The 19611-nt window shown below is 40.0% G+C and overlaps 1 protein-coding gene across 2 annotated transcripts in view; it reads right to left on the reverse strand.

The window, feature by feature from the left end:
• The window catches only part of hdac9b (histone deacetylase 9b), a 42145-nt gene extending 23536 nt beyond the window's left edge, over window positions 1-18609 (reverse strand). Inside the window, exons 1-2 of one of the 2 annotated variants that reach the window (XM_051956653.1) lie at window positions 18468-18609; window positions 15847-15904 (exon numbers count right to left, since the gene is read on the reverse strand). In XM_051956653.1, the coding sequence (XP_051812613.1) occupies window position 15847 (1 nt within the window). In that variant the 5' untranslated portion in view covers window positions 15848-15904; window positions 18468-18609. The remainder of the gene's footprint in view (window positions 1-15846; window positions 15905-18467) is intronic. The other variant, XM_051956654.1, reaches the window with a different exon arrangement.
• Window positions 18610-19611: the final 1002 nt, after the last annotated feature.

The following is a 19611-nucleotide window of genomic DNA, read 5'->3' on the forward strand; positions in this document are numbered from 1 at the left end:
TTCATCTTCCTTCATAATTTGACCTGTCCCCCAGCCAGGGGCGTGGAGCCAGCACGGCTATTTTTAGGTCCTGAGCTCTGACGACTGGGCTACAGAGACACAGAGAAGGAGTTTTACTGTGTTGTTTCAGCTGGACAAACATTTAACCCCTCAATCCTTTTATCGCTGCGCAACCAAGAAGCCGAGGAGGAAATGCACAGCTTGCAGGCTCACCCCCAGACGCAAAACAAATCCTAGGCTGATGTACGACGCATGTTGTGTGACTCGATTGCTAATAAACAGACATCAGGAACTGTGTATGCACTTTCTTTCACTCCAGAATTATCTCTTTATTATAACAAAACTCAAATAAATAATTTACTTTTTGATATCAAAAGTACCAAAAATGATTTTTATTTGAGAAAAACTCTAAAATGAGAGTTTAAATTACAGATTGTACAAACTCCTGATCCCTGTGAATTAGTGCCGGCTTCCATGCTGGATAAGATGTGCGTGTTTTTTTTGTGTGTGAGCAATAACAAGCCTTCAAGTCCAAGGTAATGATGGCTAAAGACCCAGAGCTCCATCTGTCACAGTATCTGTCAGACAGGCGAGCTCTGACCCTGTAGGCCGGCCTCATCATAGGCTCAGGCATAATTGATCAAAAGAGGAAGTGCTGCTGTCACATGAATGACAATTATCATGACAAAGGAATCTCTATTTCTAATGGCATGATAATGTGATTTTGTCTGCATCTTGACCATGTACTAAAACAGCGAGGTCACGACTTATTTTGCAATGTTCCTGTTGCTTGGATTTCCACTATTACACCATAAAAATTTTGCAAACCTAGAGACTATTTTTGCCATTTAATGCTGATGATTCACGCCTGGATTAGTGTTATTTATATCCAGACGTCTTTTGTGTTTTTTTTTACGGAATGATCTCCACTGAATTTGTCTTACAAACATACAAAAATCTGTTAATTTCTCATAATTAGTATCTTCTTCAAGGAGCCTAGTCAACTTGCCCTACTAACATAACAGAGACATTTGACCAGGACATGTTAGCAGCGATTAACCTACACTTTTTATTTATAACTAGCTTCCTGGGGCTGATGAGGGATTGTGGGATTGGAAATAGCTCTGTCCAATAGGCAGGGTCCAGTAAACCTGCAATGTGGCAAGCCCATTATAGCTCCAACTGCGTCACTGGCGGCCTTTGTCTACTTTAGTCCTATTAAAGCATTTAAGTGTGAACGTCAGCGTCCCTGCTGGAGAGCCACTCCGCTCTGCTCTCCAGGGCCAGGGCTTCACTGTCTGTCACCTCCCTCATATCAAACACAAACTCTGTGTGTGCGTGTGTGTGCGCGCGCGAGTGTGTGTCTGTTTTGTCGCTTCGACGTGGAGTGGGGGGAATATTAGAGATGAGGGAACAAGTGGGCTACACCAGTGAAGTGCCCTCAGCACTTTATGAAACTAAACGAAAGGCCATTACAGCCCGTTTTAAACACCAAACCATCATTCTGCTGCTGTTGTTTTAAACTTACTCCAGTTTAGTCGATTGAGGTGATCTATTGGGACAAGAAAGCTAACAAACAGACACTTCTCACAGCTCCTTCGGCTCTATTTTGAGTAACTGTGGTCACAACCTGGGGATTTGCTTCTTTCTTTTTTTTTCCTCCACCAAATGAGCCTATTCACATCACCACAATTACTGTACCGGCTCCAAATCAACTCCCAAAGTTCTCTGGCTTAATCACCACAGCAATGCTGCCTTGTGACACACTGTGCATGATGAAACCCAGCAGGGAGGCAGACTGGAGAAGGAAGCGAGCACAACTTAAGTGTTGCAACAGATATGAGAGGTGGACAAACCCTACTCCTTTTTAACTAATTTGATATGGCGACGGAGTCTTTTGTTCCCTTTAACAGTGGATGAACCGGGAGTGGGAGGGAGTGAGTCAGCCACGTTGTTTTGTTTCGTGAACTTCAAAGCCCCCGTGCATCTCAGAGGAAGGGGGGTGTCTCATGTCAAATAAACACATCACACGGTGGATCTCAAAGCTCTCTTACAAGATCCTTATTGATAAACGTGTTTATTGCACTGTAAAACACCACAGGGGAATTTAGTCAAATCAAGTTGTCTTGTTTAGTTTACCGAATGTAAATATATCAGTTTAGCTAACGGCTGAAAAGCTGAACTTAAACTGTCTATATTCAGTCTTGAGTTTTTACAAGTGGAGGCATTTATGACTTAAAAAGATGAGCTGATTGAATGAACAGCTAAGAGTTGACTCAACTCATTAAATTCAGATTATAAGTAAAGAAATTAGTAAATTAGCAAATTTCCGAGGTTGCACTGTTAGAGAGTTAAAACTGTAATTCTACTTACAATAATGTATGTAATGAAACTGGGGGCCACTTCACAGATTGGTTTTGTCTCGACTCAAAATCAAACAAAGCCTGTCTATAACCATACATGACTAGTTGATTCATTTTAAGTTCATTGATTTCTCAAGTTCTTCTAATTAACTCAGCTAGTTTTGCACTATCACTACCCATCATATGATACTCATACAAATCAAGCGAAGTGCAGTTACCTAATATTTTTAAAGCAGCAGGGGAAGTTGTGTTGTATTTACAGTGTAGAATCAGTTTTAATGAATTCATTTCATCCACCTCTCTGGTGTCCTACGTGTTGCTTGTCTTCCTGCTTATTATAATGTCAATTTCATCATGCCACCTCAGGAGCACTGCAGCGGATGTGATCATTGCCAGGTGCTGATTCCTGCATTCAGTGGGGATATTCCTCCTGACAGAGGAGGCTTATATTAACAGCAACTTCTCACAAGTTACCATGCGCCCCAGCTGCACCACCCCGTCCCCGGAGCCTCGTCTCTCCAGAGGCCCCCCACAGCTCCGAGAGCAGGAGGGAAATTACCTCTCCACACCAATTACCTCACCACCCCCCATCTTACTTACATCAGCCACTGATGAGTCACCATCGCTAACTGTGGAAGAGATCCTCGATCAATTTATAGCATGAAGCCAGTCTCAGCATGTGGAGTGCATCACACAGAGCTGGCAACCGAGCTCAGCCATTCTAACCTGCTAAAAGCCGCTGTTGAAGTTTTGTCACTTCAAACGGCCCATTATCCCCTTTACCTTGTGGTCAGTCTCATAAAAGCACAAAGGCACTACAACTGTTGATTTGATGGTGAAATCCAATTAGCCCATACATCTGGGTGAGCTACGCGAGCATGTTTCCCCACTAATGATTTGGGCGCTCTTGTTTTATTGGGTTATTCTGTCTGGCATCCTGTGGAATTTCCTGTTGGACTTTCAGGGTGATATAAGTTGCACTTAACAGGTTGGATCAAATAACATGAAAAGCATTAAAAAGGCAGTCATGTTTAGTGCTCATTCTTGAAACTTTGCCAACAAAGTTTTTGCAATGCAGCTTGCAACGCAGCCGGATACAGCCCACGCAGCTTGGTGTGTTTCATTTGACGGTGCTTTTCAAACAGCGTCTATCCTTCAAAATAAAAAAACCTTTTTGAAAAACGTGAACCTTCTATCTGAGATGTGAGGGACAGACTGAATGACGACTGAGCTCCAAATGGGCAAAAACACAATTTCAAAGCATCCACTTATTGTGAAGTGACCTTGAGGTCAGTTTACTTTCCAACTTTGAATTGGTCCTTGATGCCATGCCTTCATCTGCTGCCACAGGCTTTCTAAAAATAGATGCGTAGCACAAAAGCACACTGGAAACAGAGGGCAGCTCTCAGTATTTTTACTGATCAATGTGCTCATCTCTGCTGGAAACCATTGATCCACTGTTTGTATCAAATTGACCACGTTGTTGTTGTACAGCCTACATTCACCGAGGACAAGCACTCTTTATGTTCCACTTTGTCCCTGCTGTCCAACATCTTCTCTCAAAGCAACACAAACCATTGATCCTCTTGCACTATTACAAACACAAAAAGCCTGATTAGTGCCTTTGAAAGACCATCCTTCGTGTCAGCTGCCATTTTTGTGAACTATTAACCGGTGAACATGAACTCTTCTGCCTGAAACCAAAATCATTGCATCAGAGACTCTTAGACGTACATCACTGAAATGCCTGCAGGAGACAAATGTAGCATCTGTATCATAAGTACACAGGGCTCAAGTAGACACATGTGACTTTGATGGAATCCAGCCAAGCTTAGCTGACCTTACAAAATCCCTCAGGGATTAATAAAAACAAAGGTTGTCTGTTCAGAGGCATCCTTCCAATCCACATCCTGCTAGTCAAGCCCAAATGAGTGGATAATCATAGCATCGGCCCACCTAAGTGCCTCTGAGCTATTATCTTAATATGATGACAAAATATATTCTCTATCACCACACCATTTGAGGAAACACATTTTTATTGGGCTTGTCTGTCCTTTGGCAAAATATCAGCATTGATATTTTAGAGAAAGTAAAGGCAGTTTTCACCAAAGTTCAAGAGTTTCTTTTAAAAGGAAAAATCTCATTCCAAGAACTGAATATGTTCAGAACGATTAGCAAAGAACAAGATAATGGGAACTGTTAGATAATGGAGTCTGTTCAAGTGGATTTGTCAATGACATTCAAAGATGCAAACAAAACTCCATTCATAGAATTTAAAGGTCTGACCTACAAAAGTGCAACAGGAAATCGGGTTTACTATGGGAAGGGCGGGCTGACGCTTATTGTCCGAGCCACTTCCACCTACGCCATCACTTCTTTGCTTGACCGCACAACAGCTACAGCGCTCTCCTCCTGTGGTGTCTCAAAGGTCTCAGACACAACAATACCTCTGAAAAATAGCTCTTCCTCTGATTATTAAGGTAGTGCTATGCATACCGGGAAATGCCCCACAGTGCACTCGCCACCTCTGTTCCAATGTTAATGTCTGGGCTGCTCCATATGCATAAAGCTGGAGGGGATCCAGATGTATTTTTAAACGCTTTAGCTTGGGTTGACCTTGAGTTTCTGTATCTTATTACAGCATCATATTCATATACATTTCTTTTTTTCTACCATACAGTTATGAAATCACCATCATGAGCTATCATATTTTATGCAGTCGAGGACACGGGTTTATGTTACGCAAACTCAGAAGTACAGTGGAAAGACTGTGTTCTACCTTGAAATTCCTGTGAGAAATGTCTCTGTGAGAAATGGTTCAAGGGTCATCTCATTTGTTTGGTGGGAAAAACTGAATTTTTTGTGAGTTTGCGTTAGATATTAGTCTTATTCTGTTTTTTTCATGTCTCGATCTGTTCCAAATCTCCTCTCTGTTTTTCTATACACTTTGGATTTGTCAACTCTTTTTACAGCCCATTACAATTATGCCATTTTGTGGTTTGTGCCATTACATCCCTTGCAATGAATATATTACAAATTCCTTATCCCTGTCTCCACAATCAGCTCTTGTTTTTCTGAGTTTCACCAGCTCTGGCTGCGACTGGGAAATGTAGCAGTAAGTCAGCAGGGCTTGTAATTGTGGGACGTCGGCCAAGCGGGGTAAAAACCCCTGGTGGATCCTTCAGCAACACTGCACCCTGCAGGTTGATTAAGAACAGGGACAAGAAATGTAAAAGAGCTAGAGATGCTATTACTGTGAACTTTCCAGAGAAAACTCCAAGGACCTGAAAGACAAATACTCTGACACAAAACGTACTCAAAGCAACTGGGCTCAAGAGGAGAAAGTGTTGCCAACCCACTGACAGCGCAGAGGTCCAGACGCTTCAGAAATACAAATCGGGAACACTCACTCTGCAAACAAATTTTCATGCACGCACAAACACACACTCGTGCACATGCAATTCCACACAGCAATGCCATCACGCTGGGAGTGACTGCAGCGTTCCTGACCTCTGCCTTTCATCTCAGATCCAGTAACCAAACTGACTTTTCAACCCAGCCGCTTCAATAACAACAGGGCCTAACAAGCTTTGGCTGCATCTTTTTATAAAACACAAAAAAACAAAAACTGTTACAACTATGCGACCTCCTTGAAGCTGCGTGTGAATAATCAAAAGATGCAATGAAGTCGGGAACATGGATGTTTTCCTTTCTAAAACTACAAAGTGTGGAGATTCCTACCGTTAAAAGAGCAAAACAGACCTCATAAGTGAGAGACGGAAAAAAAAAAACCAGGCATTCCGAGCATCTTCATTCGTCTTCTGGTCGGCTTCCTAACACAATACCCCTCTCATTGATGTTATTTTGTGCTTTATAGTACATCTAAAGGATGTGAGTAAAACTGTCTGCTGTAAAGAGACTGCTATACTGCTTTCAAGCCATCTTTTTATAGACATTTTGCTGAAATCCTGCTACTCAAAACCAAAAAGGAGAGTATGCATTAAGATTGTCAACTCAAAGGGGGTAAAAATCTTTTGTTTTGGAAACAGACGGGCTGTAACCCTTTCACACCTATCCGCCCACCGAGACCATCACGCGGGCTCTGCTCTTAGAAATACAGCCAGTGTGTCCAATTTCTGTGTAATTCCTGGATCCGTTTGTTCTGCACATTTCACGCCAAGTGGGGAGGGGTTGCGGCCGTGACCTCCCGCCGTCCCATAACTCACAGGATGGGTTCGGGAGAAGAGGCAAGTACCCTCAGATGAAAGGCAACAACAAAGAGATGTTTAGCATGACGCATGGCGGCCTGGTCTCGGCCTCCCCTTCCCCGAAGGATGGTGGGGATGGCGAGGAGTGACAACTAATGGGCTTGTGAAGTCTGTTTCTGCCATTAAGGTAAACGGCCTCATCCTGTGACAGCTAAGTGACAGTCTGTCTGCCAGGCCGGGCATACCGAGCACATCTCATTCATCACTTTCACTGATTTCACCTAACAGATTTGACAGACCTGGATGGAGCTGGGGCGAGAGCACTGTCTGACAAGCAGGTGGGTACAAGCCAGAGAACATGGGTTTTTCAGGACAGATGTTGATGATTGGTAATCAAGAAAGGTCGATAATCATTATTTGGAACCGATTTACATTGCATATAATGTTTTAACAGCATGTGATAGCTGAGAACCCATCATTCATAACTAGGCTTCTTCACTAATATGTAGCTGAATATGTCAAATAGAAATAGAATGGATTAAATTAGGATTCTCTTTGTTGAGATCAATTTGTCTCCTGTAGTGACATCTGTTGTTCTTTCCTATTTTCTGTATCTATAACACCTCAGTTGAAAATAAAGATCCATACCATAAAGGATTATGAGTTACTGTTATCCAGACTCTGTTTCAGGGTAATCTGTGGCTGCCTTCTAACTTAACCACTAGCATAGCTTTAGCCACTGAGAGAGAAGCTAATTTCCTAATTTGTGGCAATAACTTTTGTGTCTTGCACACTTTTTCAGACCTTAAGTAGCATTTAGTTTATCAATAATCATCAATAATCAGAAAAATGCCAAATATCAGTCAGGCCAATAAACAGACTACCCCTACACATCAGGTAAAAACTAAACTGAAACTAAAGAGTAAAGCCTGACAGAAAGCAAAGCGTATTAATCCACCTTAAATACTTGAAAAAGGAGCTTTAAACATTCCCATTTTTCATCCACAGAAGAGGCCTCTCAAAGACATGAATGATTCATCTCTTCAACTCCATTTGGACAGGAAGTGAAAACAAATGGAAGGAGGATCCCCCCAGAGGACCCAGGGGTCTACAGTGAAGCTGAATGTACAACCCTGAGAACACCAGGCTAAACCCACAGCGCTCCTCGTCTCAGCTGCAACAGGAACCAGACTTTCCCTCTGGGCCACAGCTTTCCTCTTACTATCTATAATGACAGAAAAATATTCCTCACACATACATCGCTGTCCACAACATTATTCAGCAGCCTGTGTCTGCACTGTGAGACTTGTTTGTGGTGCAGGAGAGCTGGATGTTTTTATTCGACTGCGATTAGACTTCAGCATTTCTGACGTTTCTGTGTCTGCATTGAACAGGCTTGCAACAGCAAAAAAATATCTAGAAAATAGAAATAACAAACAGTGTGTCCGTGAGTAAGAAAAACTGATTTAAGTTCGAATGGATTTGTGGCACCTGGGCTGCATTCAGTTGGCCTGCACAATGTCTGCTTTACAGCCACACTCTCCGCCTTCACCGGAGCAGCAGCCAAGAGCAGCAAAATAAATAAAGGTGTGAACAAGACTCTCCATTTCATTTTCATGACAACGCACTGAGATAAAGCACAGCACTGCACTCCACATGATCCTTATAAAAACCTCCAAACACGTACAGCACAGCACACAGAAGAGACTAATAAAAAAACAGAGTTTTGGGAGCAATATAAAGTAGAAAGTTATGCGTAGGATAGGGAAAAAGGTGGTTATGAGGTTTGCTAAGTAGCACAGTTGATCAGTTAGTATAAAAGGGTCAAGTGCAAAAACTGTCATTAGCAGCTGCTCAGTATGATTCCTAACCAAATTAACTGATCTTATTTAGCTGATTTATAGCATGTTAAGTGAACTGTGCTCCTGCTGAAAAAAACAAAGCTCACAGCTCCTCACAAGGCCCACACTCCCTACAGAATGACACTGATCTGCTATTGTTACCTCCTGACATGTCACCTTTGTAAAGAACAATAGAAAAATAGCACTATTTGAAGTTTCACCTCTGGAAATGTAAGAAATAGAATATATAAACTCACCACATTACAAAAAGTTATTAACCGTGTGGTAGGAATTTCTATTGTTCTTATGGGTATCTTGTAATAATAGTAATAATAATGGCAATCCAAGCATAAAATCCAACACAGAGTGCTTCAAATAAACCAACAAACATAGCTTCTATGATAAAATAATTTTAAAAAGGGAAAATGAAACAACACTAGGCGGAAAAAGCAATAGTAAAATGATGATTTTATGGAAAACAATAACAGCTTCAGAACCTGTATAGGCCTCAGGCAGATTGTCCCAGAGTTTTGGGATGTAATTGATTAATGTCTGTTCATGCCAGTTAGTTCTAACTTCAGCAACAATCAAAAGGTTTGAACCAGAGGATGGAAGGGACTTAACAGGCATATACTGTTCTCAATTTTGTGTTAAACTTGAAATGTGTCCAAACATGCCATTACAAATGAAGCATTGAGGGACTCTCAATCACACTCTCCAGATAGAGAAAAACATGCTTGTTTGGTACAAACCAAAATGCAAAAATTGCGCCATAATATGCTTTCAATGCAAAAGAAATGATTCACAACAAAACATCTGTCGAAACAGCTACAGAATGTTGTTCTCTTGGATATCATTCATTCCTATTCTTAACCGTCTCAGGCAATTAGATGTGAAAAGGCTGGTCAGTGTTCTAAAAACCAAAAATTTATTTTCAAATTGATTCTGTAAAACAAGGGTATCCAATATAAATAATTTAAGATTAGGGTACTGTAGGTTTTCTGTCTTTAAGAACACATGCTGATGCATTCTGTGCAAGCTGTGACAAGTGACTAATACCTTTCTACATTATAGACACCAGACAGAAAAGCTTTACAGCACTCCAGCCTGAGATAAAAGCATGTATTAACATTTCTATATCTGCTTGGGAGAGAAACTGTCTGACTCTGGCAATATTCTGCAATAACAGAAGGCCAATTCTCATGTGACAATGAAAATTTGAGTAAAAATCAATTTTAAGCTGCTCTTCGGTTTTTATTACAAATATTTGGGGAAACCATTTCCTTTCAGGTTTTGCTCCACTAACTAGCTACAATTCTACAATTTCATTTAGCAGACGCTTTTGTCCAAAACTAGCATTTTACATTTGTCCTGATTAAGTTCTAACATTTTCTTCCACACTTTTGTCAGATAGGAATGAAATTACGTCAGCGACACAAATGGAAGCATGTGAGCTTACAGAGATATAGCGCTGGGTATCATCTGCATATATGAGAAATTGAAGTTGCAGTTTGTAATAATGTGGCAAAACAGTAACATACCCTGACTGAAAAAATGAGGATAAGCCTTGCACACCAACGCATGTCAGATGTGTTTTATTGGAGGAGGATTCAGCTTAGCCACAAAATGTTGTCAGCCATTTCAGTAAGGCTGGAACCATTTAAGAACCATGCCTGAGATCAAGTCTGGTCAGCAGTACATCATAACCTATAGCACTGAGGTTTAACAGAGCAGAGAGCTTTTTCTCATCAGTGTTCATTCTGAGGTCATTTTTCAATCTTCACTACAGCGTTTCTGTTCTATGCTGGTCATGAAACCAGTTTGGATTCCCCCCCCCCCAAACAGTGTTGTCACATAGGAGATCATTCAGCTGTTTAAAAACTTTTTCTAAACTTTTACTCAGACATAACAGGCTGGACTACATACAAGTTGTCATTTTAAGCTGCAGGTTAACCCTATGATCTCCAAACATTTACTGGATGTTTTTGACTCACATTTTTACTCACTGTGGACTCATTTTTGCACTGTGTGGCAAGATAAGACGAAAAAGAAGAGGACCAGAATCTAGCAAATTATCTCAGGAATCACACACCAGGAATTACATTCAACAAAAATATAAACGCAACACTTTTGTTTTTGCTCCCATTTTTTATGAGATGAACTCAAAGATCTAAAACTTTTTCCACATACACAATATCACCATTTCTCTCAAATATTGTTCACAAATCTGTCTAAATCTGTGATAGTGAGCACTTCTCCTTTGCTGAGATAATCCATCCCACCTCACAGGTGTGCCATATCAAGATGCTGATTAGACACCATGATTAGTGCACAGGTGTGCCTTAGACTGCCCACAATAAAAGCATTTTCATTGCACACCTCAGCCAAACAGATGCCAGAACAATGAAACAGGCAGGACGTTTAGTGTCACAGAGAACAGATCATGTGGCAACCACCAAGTAGAGACAAAAGGCAGCCATGATGCCACAGGTGCTTTAAATACCCTCAATTAAGGGCTGGGCCATGGGATGAGTCGACCCAGTTCTACGGTGGTGCATTCAGCAGCTATATGGGAATACAGAATTCACCAAAATACAAATGTTCCTACCACAACTGCAATATAAAGTCCTGCACCACTATGGAAACAGCACAACAATGGCTAAAAGTAGGAAGAACCCTTCTGTGCAGTATGAAAAAGTTATATCGGAATTTTTAAAAAAGGAAAATGAAGTATGATGGTTTCAAGATTGTGTTTTGTTAATTTTTCTGGCATTTTCTACACATCAAACATGATTAGTTGAAGGGCTGTTGGAAAGTTGAATAAATCCAACGACTCTTTTTTGTTATTGTGTTTTTCTGGCACTGATAAATGGTGTCATTTTGGCTGTTTTTTTAAACAAATAACAGGCTTTTCAACACCAGCGGCAGGTTTTTTAGGGTTCAGACGGTTAAATAAATCTATTTTAAAAGCAGTGTGAAAAGTGATTGTGATTGACAAGTGATTCATTATTGTTAAAACTTCTCCTGCAAAACTGCTAAAAGCATATTTTTTAAAATGGGAACATGAGCACAGGGTGCGGGTTTAAACTCACAGGCACGTTTTTTGATCATTTCCAAGTCCACTGATGTAAAAAATAAAAAAATAAAGTGCATGATACGTTGAAATATTAAGTCAATTGTCCAACCTTTTCTTTATAATAATTATTCTAATAAATGCAATCTTATCTCTAAAATATCATGTGGATTACAGTAATAGTACTCTGTTGGCCAAATGTCCCGACTACCTTTTATGTAATAAACACTGTGCTGTATTTCAACAATGAGCCACTGCAGAACAGAGACCAGCTCCTTCCTCTGGGCATCAACAACACCCCTCCTCCCACAAAAACTCACTGACCCAAACCCATTTTTTCCAGTCTAAGAGAAATGTCAACTCCAGACCTAGAACTCATCTCTTTGAAGGGAACACAGCAGCCAAATATAGCCTGGTAGCCTCTACGCCTCCCGACATACATCAGGCTCTCCGGGTTCTGCTAACAGTGGTTAATTTTGGCAGGCGTCCATGTAGTCACTTACTATTAAACATCATAACTACTCAAAGAAAATTATAACCAAGCAGTGGAGTGTACACTGTTGCCTGGTAACCTAATGCCATGTTGGGGGATTCATCTTGTTATAGAACAGAAAACACTTACAGCAAGAGCCAATAATAGATCCTGAACCACACAAAAAATAGTTTAAGGGTGTCAACAAGCATGGCAAATGTGAAAGCTGAGAAACATATCATGAGGGAAGTATGTTTAAGAAACAAATCTCACTTCTTAGTGTGAAATGATGGATAGAATGAGAACTAATTTCCAAGTGTGAAATGCAGCTAAAGAAGAAATTATGCTGACTGGTACTGCATGCTGCGTACTAATTACCAAGACTGATTTTAAGCCTTTTGGATCCTACAGAATCACAAAAATTGCCCCCCTCCACAGAAATATGTGGATGTGAAAGAGAGTTTTTCATGGCATGACACAGACATACAAAGCACAGGACTTAGCAATGCTTCATGCTCATGGTTTAATATTGTTTTTATGCATCTGGCAGGAGAACATTAGAATAAGACTAGACACCCTAACTGTAGCAGAGGATGCACAACAGACTATAATATATTATGAGCTTCTGTGTTGTGAGTGTTTGGGGAATCATATACTTACCTGTACCGTAATTGCTTTGTTCATACAAATTAATTCATCACAGCCTATTATGAGCTTTGAGAGCTTGTTAAAGTCCCTCCCCGGTCATGGATTTAACCTCTGAAAACCCATCTCTGTGTAGTAAAATCACATAAGAGGAATAATCCCTTCCTGCCTATGAATGACTTCAGTGTCACTCTACATTGTTGCTTTCTTTAAAATATGATGCTCTATGAAGATCCTGACTCTTTTTTCACCCACTTTTCTTCGAGTTGATGTGGTTCGAGCACACTCACCTACAACTCTCCTCAAACACTATAAAACTGCTACACAACTTGGAATACTGGAGTAATTCAGCCATACATGCCTGAACTAGAAACTGATTCTGAGGACAGTAACTAAACCGTTTTCTACTGCATGATCTTGCTGCCTGTTTTAGGGCATCCTGAACCTGTGAGCATCTTCCTAACACAGTGACAGAAGACCATTATAGCAGTTTGCTGGAGATAAAAGTATGTACTAGCTTTTCTGCTTCTACTTGGGAGAAAGAAAAAAAAAAAGAATATTCTGCAAATGACAAAACAGCTTAGTCGTGTTCTCTCATGTGACAATAAAAACGTAGGCCAACAACAAGACCAAGGGCTTGATTTGTTTCTTGGTCTGTAGTACAAATAATTTTATGTGGTAAAACCCTTTTGGCTCTATATTTTTCATCCAGATTTTTGTCAGATAAGCATGCAATTAATCATCGTCAATACAAATGTAAACTTTGGTATCATCTGCATATATAGAAATTGTTGCAGTTTCTAGTATTGTTTCAGAGTAGTAACATATATAGACAGAAAATAATTGGGAATAAGCCTTGCAGGCCAACAACTGTCAACTCTGGAGTGGTCAGCATGGCCACAAAATGTTGTTGACCAGTTGAGAAAGGCCTGAACACTTTCAGAAGCGTGCCAGTGACAACCCCTTTCAAGGCCTTTTTTGGCTGAGAAAAAGGTACTTCTGAGCAGCGCTGAAAATTACTGCCTCGAAGCTGATTGGTAAAACTCGGTAGAAGACTAATGCTGATTGGTTTAACTTGTAGAAGCTAACAAGCAACAATTTTTCTGCCCGCTTGATGTCTTTCTCTAGTAGCAATCTTCTCTCTAAACTCACCATTAATCAAATTTATAATATAGGCTAACACAACAAACCTCTATTGTTCTATTTCCTAACAGAACTAAAGCAACCTCCTATAAATACAGTTTTTCATAATTTTGGCGGATTTGGAGGCTTTTTAATTGACAAAAAGGTCATGTTCATCGGACGGAATCCTTAATGTCTCTCATAACCTTCATGATTCTTGTGAACTAGTGGAAATTATAAAGTCAATAAACCATCATTTAATAAGGACATTAACTAACAACCATGGGCTATAAGCTACAAAGGACTGCTTGGTACAACACACACAGCCTCTTCATTATTATTACAGCAATACTGAATAAATTAAAGCTTCGTGTTTATCACTGACAATAGCCATAATCTCACCACACAAACCTAATAATAAGCTATAACAAACTGTGAGGGAAACAATACAATAGAATAAAGCCTGCGAGTGCATTAAATGCATCATAACCAAACAAATACAAGATGCAGTAATTTAAAAATCTGTCAGCATGATATATTGTGCATTATTAATGTATTCTGACATTTTTGTCATAAACGTCAAATCAAATTGAACTGGATTGTTTAATTTGAGGAAGACAAAATCCATTGAGGCTTTTAATCTCTTAATTAAACACGCCACCTTGCCTCATTGCTAAGAACCTTGAGGCTCCGGCTTTTTACCAGCAAGCGAAGCAGCAGTGCCGACATTTTCAAAGGTGACTCCGCTATCAGCTAATAATTAAATCCCATTGTGTGCTGAAAACTGAGACAAAGATCCTTCACAAAGCAAATATCCTACCTCTACCCTCCCCACTGTATTCTAGCTGTGTACTGGATGTTCTAATGTATTGTTTCATTGGCATAAATGTACACAGACACTAATGTACACACCCACACACACACGTTTACAATTGTGTTTTTCCTACAATCCCTTTGTGCCCAATTGAGGCAGAAGATTGGCTCCATCATTTTGTCATGTCATACTTTCCGTCACCCAGCACAAAACACCACAGCATTCTGTTTTTTTTTTCTCTATTGGAACTGTAATTTCTGCGTGACATGAAGGCTGCCTTCACACTGTCACGGTCAGTCAAGGATGGCACTCAAACACAGGAAATAAATCCCCAGTGACAAAGCGTAATTCATCACTTTCATCACTTCAGTTGTGAAAAAAAGGAGAGAAAAAAAGGAAAAGACATTGTATTCTCTCCACTTTGACAAACAAGCTCACTCCCACTTCTTATGTCATCTCTGCTCGTAGCTGACAGATTATTTCGCAGTGTGTACAGAATATTTTTACTGATACAAATCTGCCAGACGCCAACTCCAGGGCAATAATAATAATCCACTATAGTTAACATGCATTACACAGCGGGGATGTCATGCTGCATGCTGCTTTTGTGAACACTTCTTGCCAGTTTGAATAGCTGAACATGGTAACTTATCAGGTCCAGTGAATAATTCACAGATGCCTGCCAAAATTTGTTCTATCGAAAAACATTTTGTCTCATTAACACATTCATTGGTACTATGAAATTATGTGTTAGGCTAAGTGTAAGGTGCTGTTAAAATGACTTTCTCTCCCTGACACAGCTCAGATGGTACCTGCCCCCTCAAGCCATCTGAGCAGTGTAGACATCTGTGAGCATTAACCTGCCAAGAACAAGTCTAATGTAAAATTATCATAAATATTCAGAAATGGAAAGACGGCTGGAGGGTCATTTGGACTGGCTGTGAAAAGCTTTCATGTCAAGTATGAGCTGTGTTTTTCTTGTGTCACTGTCTAAGTGAAAATGTCGCGTGTACACTGCAGGGCCTGTGGTTTTGGTGTTTTCCTATTACCTGGCTCAGAGAAGATTGAAATGCTGTCACCGCATGACACCTGTGGAAAGAGCACTGCTCAGCAAAGCCATCATACAAAAAAAAAAGAGCACCACATCTGAGAAAAGTTTTAGTTGGAGTTATGGTGCGAACAGCAAAAACAACCGACGACCAAACGAACTAAACTTAACCCTCATTACAACATCTGCACTGTTGGTTACCTTTCATTAATGACTGGCATCTAAAAAGATATGACAGAAATAAAAAACACACTGCTTACTTTTGATTCTCCTCCATGTCTATCTACCACATGTGTTGCAGTCTTGGTTCCTCAGTATCTGTAAAAAAAAAAAAAATCAAATATGTAGGATTCAAAGATGTATTTATCACATAAACAGTTCAGCAAGCTGTGAAATGTTTATATTCACAGATATTGCACACTGCATATACATTAAAGCTGAGAAAAATATATAAGATTTCTCAGGATGGAAATATTTTGTAAAGTAAATTTTGGCTAAAGTAACAAATAAAAACAAATGAACAAAACAGAAAGCCATGAAGTAAGCACGAAAATGTATGAACTGAATAAAAGATATGGAACATGGGATATAAAATATTCAGCAGTATGGGGTAAAACACAGAACAAAATGCACAACTCAAGTGTGAGATAACTGAGCGCATTTGCTTCAATCAAAGAGCAAAAAAACAATTAAAATTAAATGTCACAATAAAGCAGTTAAATGAGCTCAATCATGACCAAATGCAGCATTAAAGTCAATAATAATGATCTAATAGTGTCCTAATGACTGTGAAATGAGCCATTCTACCTCAATATTCTTGAGATTTGGGTATATTTTTCATAGAGATTATTTCTTTATTTGACTACCAATCGGACCGCAGGACTTTTATTTGCAATGAAGCATTTACAGTATATTGTGTGGTAAGCAAATGATCCAAATAACTCTTCCTCTTCTTGCATAACATAACAATGCAGCTGTGAGAATTATGCAGGTAGAGTACTATGCTGAGACAAGTATTTATGACAGTAATTAGGAGACTCATAGTTGCTTTTTCCAACCCCAGGAGAATGTTGTGTCCACTTTATTTTCTTACTTAAAAGCTATATTTAAACATTAGTCTATTTAATTTATTGGTAGCTTGTGCCTAAGGGTCAAAGGTGTAGATTTCAGGGGTGATGAGCAATCCGAGTTTTTACTGATTTTTTTAGCAATTTGAAGACGTCATACTATTGGTACTGAAAACTACACATTTTTATTAGTTTAAGTGTGTATGATTTAGGTATAGGTGTGGATTTAGTTGAAACTCTAGTACAGGCATCAACAGGCTTTATTATTATTTTTTTTTTTACAAAAAAATGTCCAGATGACCCCATTGATCCTAACAAATAACTGCAAAACTTCATGTCACATTTTCAACTTTCCAAAAGCCCATGAATGTGTCATGTGAGACAAACATTTCCAGCAGTAAACAAGAAAAGCACTCATAGAGCCCAGTACTCCGCAAAGCCCGCTCAGTCGTTGCATGATTTCCAACGGATAAGTCCTAGTAAGTCCCCAGCAGTTTATTAGTAGTAGAATCGCAATCATGTGATCGTCAGCAGGCAGCTGACATAACATTCACTTGTTGTCATAGTTACAGTGATGCTGTGCCGCTATCTCGCAATGATGCAGAAATCTTTAACAAATCTGTGGATCCAGACTATAAGCCACATCACTGGCTAAATGTAATCAGGTGATCCGTGTGCCATTTCTGACCTTCCCTGAAAATTTCATCCAAATCCGTTATTTCGTTTTTGAGTAATGTTGCACACAGATAGACTAACAGACAGACAAACATACAGCAATCATTGCATAACTCCACCGCATTCCTTGGCGGAGTAAAAATGGCTCAAAATTGTGATATTTCATTAAAATCACATTCTACTGCCGAGAATACATCATTCACTCAGTTGCAACCTTGCAACGGTCATGTGACAAAAACTCAGAGATTCCAGATGAATTGCAGGCTGTGTTCACAGAACAGAGAGGAAATCAGCACTAGAAGGAAAACAGAGCATACTGGATCAATATAACAAGTGCAGCATGGCTTGAAACCATATACAGAGGAGCAAGTTGTCATAAAGTTGCTGGAAGATACATTCAGCAGAGTTGATAAGGACAGCAATATGAAAAACACAGGGTTTGTAGAAATTGTAAAAATGTAAACAGGCCTAGTTAACTACCCTGATAAGTGCTTAAGTGGACAATTTATGGTTTGAAAGGTTTGTTGGACCCAAATTACTGCTTTCTTCAGGTTAAATATGTTGCTTCCCCGCTCTAATGCTCACATAAAATCCCATGTTTATTGGGTGATGCTGTCTGATTAATCAACAACTTTTTCAATAAGCCCTTTCACACTTAAGTTTAATGAGCTCATATATTCGCAAGCAGGACTATATATCCGACAGTGCACTACAATACCCACATGTTAATAACAGCTTGTGAAACCAGTGTTGATGAGGTCAGTGTTAGTTAAAAAAAAAATCACCAGCTCTGTGTTGGCGTGAAGAATGTCACCACTTACCGGCCCACTTTTCCTGGCGGACTTACAATCGATTAGAAAATCGACCACCTGTGACCGCAGAACCGAGCGCAAGTTGAAATATTAATGCGCTGACCTCATGGTGCAGTTCAAGAAGCTCAGTGTTCTTACATAATTTAAACATTAATTAACCCTTTGTAGAATACACAGTAATATATGTGTAGTTTATTTTACATGAAACTGTATAGCTTCTGCACAAAAACACTGAAATAGAAGCGTCACCGTCTACTTAAAGGCGGGGTTGACGGGATGCGAATCATGCCTGTAGCGCTTTGAGGACAGAGCTATAAATAGTCTTACTTGCTCGAAAGAGGAGGAGGAGGAGGGGGGACCGTATGAAATCCCAGGCAAGGTAGTGTCACACCGTCTGCTCCACTGTCCTCTGACGGGGAGACGAGGGCAGCTCCGGCCGCTGAGTGTCCTCAGCAGGTGCGCTGCGAGTTCATCAATCATCCCCCTGTGCGTAAAGAGAACCGAGGCAGGGCTGCTGAGAACTTTTACTGCTGCTGCATCATGCAATCTGTACTCAAATTCAAATATATGGCTTTAAACTCTTTGTGTTTTAATTATGAGGCTATGAACAGAGTTTTTTTTTTTAACGTTTCTGCATGAATGCACCGGAAATTATGACAACAGGGGGTACTTACTGCGAAAAAATATATCATTTTCTTGTTATTGCATAACCCAAAATTCCAAATGTGCATGTTTTGACAGCTGCATATACTTTGCAATGATGCACCCTCCTATAAATAGCACCTGTAACGTCCACCAAGTGCACAAATAGGATCAATATAATGGAAACAGTGCCACCTGCTGGCGCGCAGCTGAGACTGAGAACATGCAGTTGCACAATCCATGGGCAATAAATTATACTCTTACATATCCAATACTAGCTATCACAGAGCAAATTGTTTCCTATTGCACTCTTGCTTTAAAGCCAAGAAGGAGCAATGAAGCTGCACCTTACATTTGTGCACTTTCCCACTCTTCTGGTTGTAAAAGTGGCTAGAATGTAAAAAAAATAATAATACAGAGATGCTTTTATCTCCACCAGGAACAATGCCTGACTGATTATGTGATTAGCAGAGATTATATGCGGATTTGTCATCGTCATAAATCTACAGCTGTCCACGGACTCACATTTTTATTTGTCACTTCAAAGCATTCTTCGGTACCTCTCTTTAGTTTACTGTTAAACCCAGTGGACAAATGTCTGCCCTTTCAGAGGGGAAGAACAAAGCACTGATCATCTGTTTTCACCTGTTTCCCACATTATTGCTCTGTAAATGCATTTGGGAGAAGCCCAGTTTGGTCTTGTTCAAAATTTGAACCTTGCTTCGTTTCTATTTGGGCCTTGTTATGCACCTCAGGAGACAGCATATGACATGAACTCGTTAATAGTGCGGCCTTTGCTTCTACATCAGCACTCCAGGAGCAGTGGTGG

The sequence above is a fragment of the Acanthochromis polyacanthus genome, chromosome 12 (genome assembly GCF_021347895.1).
Source record: "Acanthochromis polyacanthus isolate Apoly-LR-REF ecotype Palm Island chromosome 12, KAUST_Apoly_ChrSc, whole genome shotgun sequence".
NCBI lineage: Eukaryota > Metazoa > Chordata > Actinopteri > Pomacentridae > Acanthochromis > Acanthochromis polyacanthus.